Below are 9,974 nucleotides of genomic sequence, written 5' to 3'. Positions count from 1 at the left end.
TATATATATATATATTGGAAAGTATATGTGTACGTTGGACAAATCCATGTGCACGCACAGTAGAAGCCCGCCACTTATTTATTTAGAGAGATATATTTGATGCTAACTTGGCGGAGGAGCTCATATAAGAAATAGTACTGTTGTAAGGATAGAATATAAGAGATTAAATTGACTCAAATATATTAATAAATGGACACATCTATCAATTGATAACGGTAAATTAAAATTCTTATCAGCATATTAATAATCCCTCTCATATCATTTCCAAAGATGAACTGCTTTTTCACTCTCAAATTTTAAGCGAACATTTGCATATCTACCGCCATTGTTTTTAAGTTAAATTTTTTTAACTATATCAAGTTTTATATTGCAATATGTGTAGTTAACATCTATATTTGAGCATCTAAATTGATCAATTGAATAACCTAACAAAATAACTTCATGAATACAAACATGAGAAAGTACAACGAAACAATATGGAGACAAAAACACAAGAATTTATGTGGCCCAACCATGCTTGCCTTACATCCATGTATGAAGTGTGTAGGCATAAATAAATCTACTATTGTGGGCTCCGAAAATTCACATTCGTTTCCCCAGTTAACTCTCTGCATTTTTTTTTTTTTGAGAGAGAACTTAGGAGGGTCGAATTTTTAAAATGCATATTGGATTGTAGATAAGACACTATCGATATATTTCACCCTCATTTAGCGATGTCTTTTTTATCTAAGTTTCGCGGTTTTCTGTAGGTGCAAGCTCCTACAGTCAATTACCCCTCCCGATAATGGGAGAGCACTTTCGATTAATGCTGATCATTTAGCATTGAGAATTCAACATATAATAGTAGCTGACTTAATATTTAAATTGTAGAATTCACCACTTAAAGCTTAAAGCAGATGGTGGAGGAATGAAGATCTCATGGTTTCGTCATTCTGTGTCGTTGTGGTCCCTAATCTACTTAGTTAGAGAAGGTAATCAACCAAAACTAATAGAATGATTCTTGTCAACAGTCAAGGGTTTCTTCGTCCAAGATATCCTTATAAATTAGGGTTGGATGTTTGTCTAAGAGGACAAATTTAAGTCGACCTTAGCTAACATAAGGTTTTATGCTAATCAATTGTACCCTTATGACTCACGACTCAAATGGTAGAAAGTTGTTGTGAAACATACATGCTACTGTCGTGATCGTAATATAATAGTGTCATTTGACAGCAACCACCCGGTCAGAGCGCTCTAGTTGTAACAATTATTTTATGGTGCTATTTGGAGGCAGAACCATGCCGACAGAGGGCATGGACCACACCCTTATTGGCATGCAATTAATTTGATTATAAATATAGGGATACATTTGATATGACATTAACTTTTTGTGAGCTAAAATCGATATGAAATTTGTCACCCTTGACAAACAGTTGCAAAGGTAGAAGTCTTTTAAGTGATTAAATTTTACTTACATATTAGTTGATTATTGTGATAATCTTGATTTTAAAGACTAACATCTCCGGCTGAAATATTATATGAACTCGACCATCTTCGAGTTATTGAACATTTAAAGCTTTTGTGTTTAAAGTGGGGGCATTTAGTTTTATTAGTTTAAGTTTTTCAAAGTATACGTCACATCGACTTCTATTCTTATAGGTTGGAGGATTTGACTATGTGATTTGGGTTTGTAAATTCTTATCTTTAGGATTTGAACATTTATCAAATTTACTAAACTTGTCATCTCCAGTCCTTGTGAGGAGGAGGATCGGACTAGTGGGGTGGGATTTACAACCCTTCTTTATAGACAAGACAACCCAATTAGCCCGCATAACATTCTCAAATCCATTAATTGAGTATTCAAAGCATTGGTTGGAGCACATGCGGACGTTTAACTTTCATTTGTTTGAGTTATTTCAGCTGGAGCATTTGGTGTATTAAAACAAGTTATATGATTTTAAAACATGAGTTAAATCAAATAGCTTGCACATAAGCTTTTATTTTAAGCAATCTACCGCCTTCTGTTCGCTAGCAGACACGTTGCAAATCCGATGACGAAGCAATTTATTTCAAATTTCATTAATAAAGCTCCATATTTAACTTAGGTCTTATAATTTTAATACTTCTCAAAGTTGTTTCCTTTCACTTTTTCTTAATCATAAAAAATATGTGCTGAATTTTTGTGCAATGTCAAGAAATTAGTTTCATTATACTACCTCCTTGAATTTCTATCATTATGGCATGCTTAAACTTCTGATTAGTTAAAAAGGGAAGAAAAAAAAGCAAAAAAAGACAAAAGTCTGTGGCGAAGAGAATGGAGCTAAAAAAACTCGAATATTTTTAATAAATGTGCTGTCATTAATGAGTCACTTTCTTAGGGCAGATGTCCAACTCGCCATGCTCGTAGAAGTGGGGAACACTTAACTAACACAACCTGCGATAATTGAATCATTGATAATGGGCACCAACTTTTCCTCGCATAGGCGCAGTTATAGACCCTCTGCAACCATACAGGTCTCTGCGAGCAGCTTTAAGCTTCTTTAATTACTGACTCATTTTCTAATACAGTACAAACTGTTAATTAGTGTGTTCAACCTTGCAAAATATTACATTATAGAGCATTTGGTTGATTGTTCATCTTTTTGTTAGATGAATCTTTATATCATACTAAATTTGGTTGTTTTCTTATATATTATACTTATTAAAGCATATTAAATCTTAATCAAAATTTAATCCACTCATTAAGAATAATAATAATGGTAAGCCAAAGTTAAAGTTACTAGCCTACTAAAAAAAAGAAAAGAAAAGTTTAATATTTCTTAGTTCGGCCTATATTAAAGTTTTGTTTCTTACAGTTGCACTTGTTTGAAGAAGTAGTTGTGAAACTGTTAAAAAAAAATTTTGTTCAAAAAGCTGTTATGATTATTACGATTTTTTTTTAAAAAAAGGTTAAACCGTAGCTTTCTAACAATCACAGCAGTAAGCCGGTATGGTGGGAAATCACATTTTTTAACTGCAGTTTTTTTAGAATAAGTACAAAATAAAGAACTGTGGTGAAGTGACGCACCGCCGACCCAAACACACCTTTAAGTCGGAGATTAAATAATATGAGTGGTTGCCAAAACCAGTGAGGTCCCAATCAACTCCTTAATCTATGGAATATAGGCCTTAGGCTCCAAAAATATTAGTCAAAAAAAACATATTTTGGTGACTCTCATGCGGATTGTAACAGGAAATTCATAAGATTACTATTAGGATTAGAAGGGAATTATGGCAGTCTATACATTATGATGGCCACATATCATTGTGGGAGGCGTTTCATATCGCGAAGGAATTCTTAAATAATTATATAGTTTCATGGTGTCGTGTGGGGGTCTCCAACCACAGAAACATGTCTCTTTCAGTTTTTATTTAAGTTTCAATTTCTGTATTTTAGTTTTTTTTAATACTGAGATACCGGACCAGATATATTATAAAAATTATTTCGTCTCAGAATTGTCGCAGCAAAAAAAATAATAATTGTAATGAGAAGAACAATTACATGCAGAGCTCCTAAAATATTGCTATTTACAAAACAATCTCTCAAGATTCATGATAAAATTCCAACCCCTATTATTCATTTTTATCAAATTCTCAATAATTTGATCATTGCACTGGTAAATGCATATGTTGGCTGGTTCAAAAAATCACTAGAGTGCTTAATTTATAAATATCAATGTTTGTGTGTGTGTGTGTGTGTGTGTGTGTGTGTGTGTGTGTGTGTATGTGTGTGTGTGTGTGTGTGTGTCTGTCTGTGTCTGTGTGTCTGTGTGTGCACGTACCGTGGCTTGTTGGTAGAGCAACATCTCTGAATGTCATAAGTCCTCTCAGGTCACGGGTTCAAATCTTCCGTGTGTAGGGTGTTGTACTCGAATATTTAGCACACCTAAGACTGACCAAAGCTCGTCTAATAGCCTTCAGCCATTTCCCTAATCAATGCCATTTAGTTACTTCATGTTCTCTCTTTTTTTCAATTTCTTTTAACCAATATATATATATAGGTTAAAAATAAAGTGAAAGAAATTAAAAAAAAAAAAGAGAGAACATGAAGTAACCAAATGGCATTAATTAGTCTCCACAGCTTTAGAGAATATATTTGATTCTTCAAAGTGCAGAATATGGCATCAAAAGAGAAGATTCAGCTTCATCTCTGTAATTAGTCAAATAACATAATTGAGCTGAGCAGCTAAAAATTTATTTAAAAAACTGTTTTATAAAAAGCAATTTCTTAAAGCCAAATAAATTCATGGTCTAAAACAAGTACAAAATTTATAATAAATATTTTCAAAAAAGCAGTACAGCCAAACAAATTTAAAAATGAAAAAACTGCTTTAATTGAAACTAATAGCAACATAAAAAATTTTCCAAACAAACCTCAAGTCTACTGATTGTAAGTCAAGTTATTTCTAATCATATAATTCAAAATCTAGCACATATAAACATACGTGAATTTAAAAAACAGCAGAAAATAACCTTGAGAAAAGAAAAATCACAATGAAAATATGACGTGTGGTGTTCGTGTTCGTGTCCGTATCCACCGTATCCGCACACAAGAAAAACCGATCATCATAAAAAATCTTAAGGAAGATTTGTATACATACCACTCAATTCCTATGTATTTAAAAATCTAAAACTTCAAATTTTACATGTACATCAAATTACCTATGCATGAAAAGTCATATTTCACCTTTTAAAAGCTATAACGAGGGTATGTAAAGCCCCAAATCTCAGTTAGACTCTATCAGCATATGTTAATCATAGAAGAAAAAATCTTGGCTTGCGCAGAGCAACAATGACACAGAATAAGATTCATTTAGAAGAGTCAACTCCAAGACATTCCTTCACACATAATACTTAGTTAAATTTTACACAAAATGCTTGTTTGTAATTTTTGCTATATTTGTATACACAGAAAACCTCGAGCAAAAAAGCCAAAAATAATACAGTACTCATGAACTTCGAGATGCATTTAGAAGAGGAAATTAAAATACTTTCCTCTGCTCTTAATTCAGATTTTCTTTCTTATTGTCTCTATAGATTTTGCTTCCAGTGTGGTCAAGATTTCTCAGCTCCTCGAAGGCGTGCATTGTCTCGGCATCAAATCCTCCAGCAAACTGCACCAAAGTTTTTTTGGTTTTTCAAATATTAGTGTGATATAAACAGTAGGACTGAAAGAATTACAGAAGCTCGTTAAGATTATTTATATCATGATCAGTAAGAGCTTCAATGCCTCTAGATGAGATGCAAGGTGTTGGAGTTTGTAAACAAATATTGAAGATGCATTGTTATTGTTTTGAAAAGATGCCTCCATGTCTCGTTGAAAGATAAGCAACATAAGGATCAAAGGGCTCATCTTTTCATCTATCGGATTAAGAGAAATGCACGAATTTTGGAAAAAAAAATAAGCAATGCTACATTGCGAATGAAGCTAGAATAGTTATGCATGACAAAAAAAATATAATAGTATAATAGTGAATTTAGCTCAAAGATTGTTAATCGTTTGAAAATTGATTCAAATTTTGGCTTGAATCGAGATCAGATCGAAATAAACGAGTCTCCTATGAGCTAAAACTTTGGATCAAATTTCTTTTTAGCCGATTTCGAGCCATAAACGAATCAGCTCGAAGTATTTTTTTATTTATAATGCTAAATAAAATCAAATATAACAAGCCACGAGCTGATTTCGAATTGGAACTCGTTGAATCCAAATATATCAGGGAGGCACATCTAAGGAATAGAGCGCGAAGAAGAAGCATTATAAAAATTGATCCAAATAACTAAATTTGAGAAAGCTCTTTTCGAATTCAAGTCGAATCAAGCTCGATTTCAATTTCGAGCTAAGTTGGCATTAAATTATAAGATAACGTGCCACAAGACAATTCCGAGCCACACTCAATTCATTTGAGTCGATTTCAAGCCAACCATAGCTTAGCTCATAATCGGATCGTTAACAACCCTAATGATAGTTCCAAATTTTGTGAGAATTGGATTCTTGATTTTGATTTTACCCTTTTCAAATGTCTCCTCATAGGGGCGATTTTCAACATATGACTATACCTATAGAAAAATGATTTCTCCTAAGAGGGCAACACCCAGCGGTTTGGTACAAGGGTAATTTAAGTAAATTGCATATTGTACTATAGGGTTCTATATATGTGTCACGGTTGTAACCCTATGAGAGACTGAGATCTGAATCTTGTATTTTGTACTCTTTTCTGAATATTGAAAAGGAAGTCGCCGCTCTGCTCCAGGATGTAGACAGTAGACATCTTTGTCAAACCTCGTAAATCTCTGTGTTCTTCTGGATTTGTGTCGTTACTTATTTTTCTTCGCCCTAATTTCTCAACAAGTGGAATCAGAGCAGCGGAGGAGCAAAATTGGAAGGGCGAACGCGGAAAACGAAATTTACTCGGAAAAGGAAAGTCCGCTGGAAAGGAAATTCAGCGCCAAGATATTCCGAAGATATTCCAGGACGCGGAAAAGGGGGAATCTGTTGTTGCACTCGGAAAAGAAAAGCTGGAGGCTGCCCGATTAGAAGGAAATCGACATTCGCCCTTTTGTGATATTCCAGGACGCAGGTTCCTGAATTGCAAAAGCTTTTCTGGAAGGCAAAGTTTTTCTGAGAAGGAAAACAGAGCTTTTCTGGAAGGCGAAGCTTGTCTGGAAGGAAAAAGGAAATAAGTTATGATTTTATTGCAGAGAAGAAAATTGAAAGAGTAATCAAGTTCCGATTTTATTTCTTTGCAGGAGGCGGAGAAGAAAATTGGAAAGAAATAAGTTCAGATTTTATTCCTTTGTTGCGGAGAAGAAATTTGGAATGGATATTTTCCAGATTTCTCTAAAGGCAATAAAGAAAATTTCCTCCTACTAACCAGGAAAATCTTGTTGCATGCGGAGATTTTACAGGACGCAGGAAAAACAAGGAAAGGGAATTTGCTGCTGCACTAAGGAAAGAAAAGATTTCTTTCTAAAAGGAAAGCGAAGGCGGAGTTTTTCAAGAATGAAAGCGGAAACGGAGCTTTTCTAGAAGGAAAAAAGAGCTTTTCTGGAAAGCAGAGACGGAATTTTTCATGGAAGTCTAAGGAAAAAGATTTCTGAGAAAGTTTAATTAAGAAAAATTTAATTAAGGAAAAGTTTTTTTTTCTGAGAAACTTAATTAAGAGAAATACTTAATTAAGGAAACTTAATTAAGGGAGTATTTCAATCCTTTTTCGGAAAGATTCTGTTGCTTTTCTGAAAAACTTAATTAGGAGAAATATTTAATTAAAGAAACTTAATTAAGAGAATATTTCAATCTTTTTTCGGAAAAATTCTGTTACTTTTCTGGAAAGTTTAATTAAGGGAAATACTAAATTAAGGGAAACTTAATTAAGGGAATCTTAATTAAGGAATTATTTAAAAAAATATTTATGGCCCAACCCACATTGGTGCATAAGAATCTCCACGATGTATTTTCTCCTAAGGGGTTGGATATTAATCAATGTGGAGATTTATTGGGCATATGTCTTTCTCCCAAGGGGTTGGATATTCGCCAAGGTGGAGATTTGTTTGACATATGTATTTCTCCTAAGAGGCTGAATATCGCCAAGGTGGAGATTTGTGAGTTATGACTCATAATACTAGAATTTAGAGTCTTTTGTCATGAAGAGATGTCTCTTGGAATTGAATATTAAAAATTAAATATTGAAAATTTGGAGTCTTTTCGTGAAGAGATGTCTCATAATACTAAGGTGGAGATTTGTCAGACATATGTATTTCTCCTAAGGGGTCGAATATTCGCCAAGATGGAGATTTGTTTGGCATATGAATTTCTCCTAAGGGGTTGAATATTCGTCAAGGTGGAGATTTGTTAGGTATGACTCATAATATCAGAATTTGGAGTCTTTTGTCATGAAGAGATGTCTCTCGGAAGCGGGTGGCCCAATCGAAAAAGATGTCTACATCCTCGTAAATCTCTGTGTTCTTCTGGATTTGTGTTGATTCTTGTTTTTCTTCGCCCTAATTTCTCAACAAGTTGTACTCGAACGAGGTTTTAGGGCAGAGAAGAAAAATTTCGGCAGCACGAGAATATATAAGATTTTGGCAGAGGAGATTTGGTTGTTAGGGCAAAGGAGTTCGATGAATTTTGGGGCTTCAAAAATTCGGCGAGGAACTTTGGCGATTCGCGACAGATTATTAGAGCAGGAAGCGAGGAGTCCGTGAAGGGCGCGAATCGAGCGGGAGGACCAGTTTGCGAAGGTGAAGCCAAAGGCGTTCGCGGGAGGTTGGCGGACGGAGGCATGAAGGATTGTTCGCGGGAGGCTGCCGCCAACCCATAAGTTTGTGAAGGGTTGTTCGCCGAAGGAGAATCAAGGAAGCTTCCATCTCCAGCAGAGGGAATATTCCCTCTAAAATGCGGGAGGAGCTTGCTGCACGCGGGAATTCGCGGGGAGGAGTTTCTCATGGGAGTTTCGCGCCGACGCAAGCATTCGCGCAGGAGGCGTTCGCAGGATTCGGTTTGGAAGCTGCCCGGAGGAGCAGTTCGCAAGGCGGCGTGAATCACTGAATCACGATGGAACCGAAAAAGGAAAGCGGAGTTTTTCTTGAAGGAAAGCGAAAATTGAGCTTTTCTGGAAGGAAAGTCACTGCAACTTTATATATGCTTAAAAATACAAGAATTTGATACTGCTGCTAGAAGATTTAAATATCCGGCAACGATGCCAAAAATTTGACAACGATTATAGATTTGATAAAAATGTGTATAAAATACTCAATAATTGCAAAGTCACACTTATCAACGCAAGTATACGTATCGCTCAAGTAATACATGACACTAATGGAGTCTTGAATATCGATCCCACATGGAGTAATATTAGAGGCTACAAACTAAGATTTAAAAAATCAATACTTAATCACAACAATATAGTTCAATTTGCATATTTGTCACTAATTGGCAATTGAAATAAAAATGTAATTTTAATAAACTCTTAATTAACTAATTCTACTAATAAAGTTTTTAATGTGAAGTTCAATATATAAGAAAGAATCTTTCACCTTGTCAAGAAATTTAAGTGAATGGATAAATTGAATCGGTTCAAATTGTAATGTGCCAAATAGGAGCATACCTATTATTTACCCTTTGGACCAGACATAAAGAATATTGACTAATCCTATGTTTGGTTACTGAATCTGCGGCTAGGTTGGGAGGATACCGGCTCTCACTTCGAAGCTTCAACGTTCCCCCCGCCTGACGGCTAACATCTACACTTTAGCACCCAAACGATAGGATCAAATTGAGGATTTTAGTCTGTCACTCTAAAATCTCCAATTCTACGCCCGATAATTTTTATTTCCCTATTTATTTGCACCCAACTTTCAAGGACTTTGACCTCCTTAAATCTTGGATGTGATGTTCACTTGTAAAACTCAACATATTTTAGCAAATCAATTGGTCAGATTGAAATTAAATTAAGAATGAAGTGAAAAGATCATCACAACTTTTTTAACATTCTCATAACACAACTAATTAAAATCACCATTTAAAAAATCTCAAGACAAGGAGAAAGACAGAGAAAACTACACAGAACTCATGGAGAAGATACAACAAAACTTAGAATTTATATATAAAAGTAAAGTTATACAAACTTCAATAAGTAAATATAACTTATCTCTAATTCCTCCCCAAACAAACTCCTCGAAGTTCTTCTTAATCTCTTCATTTCTTTACAGCACACAGAATTCTTCTTCGAAGCGGCAAGGAGGAAGAAATCTCTTACTTTCCTTCCACTCTTACAATTTCTCGAAGAATTCCTCACAATACTAACCACTCTCTACACTCTAATGGGCACCACAAACAACAAAGACTCAGCGGACACCCCCTTTTTCGGCCTCCAAATGTTTCTTTTAAAGTTATAGAAGAGTTTTCAAGAGTTGCCCAAGCGTCCCTTAAAAAATCGTCCACATTCAATGCATCTGTT

The 9,974-nt window shown here is 34.8% G+C and overlaps 1 protein-coding gene across 4 annotated transcripts in view; it reads right to left on the bottom strand.

Moving 5' to 3' along the window:
* Positions 1-4,860: 4,860 nt before the first annotated feature.
* The window catches only part of LOC110028700 (protein CHUP1, chloroplastic-like), a 14,129-nt gene continuing 9,015 nt past the window's right edge, over positions 4,861-9,974 (bottom strand). For all 4 annotated transcript variants that reach the window (XM_020730663.1, XM_020730666.1, XM_020730665.1 and 1 more), the window contains exon 9: positions 4,861-5,132. In XM_020730663.1, the coding sequence (XP_020586322.1) occupies positions 5,022-5,132 (111 nt within the window). In that variant the 3' untranslated portion in view covers positions 4,861-5,021. The remainder of the gene's footprint in view (positions 5,133-9,974) is intronic.

This window comes from Phalaenopsis equestris, unplaced genomic scaffold (genome assembly GCF_001263595.1).
Source record: "Phalaenopsis equestris unplaced genomic scaffold, ASM126359v1 Scaffold000522, whole genome shotgun sequence".
Classification (NCBI taxonomy): Eukaryota; Viridiplantae; Streptophyta; class Magnoliopsida; order Asparagales; family Orchidaceae; genus Phalaenopsis; species Phalaenopsis equestris.
Note: the sequence above shows the minus strand (reverse complement) of the source record. Positions and strands in the feature narration are given on the sequence as shown.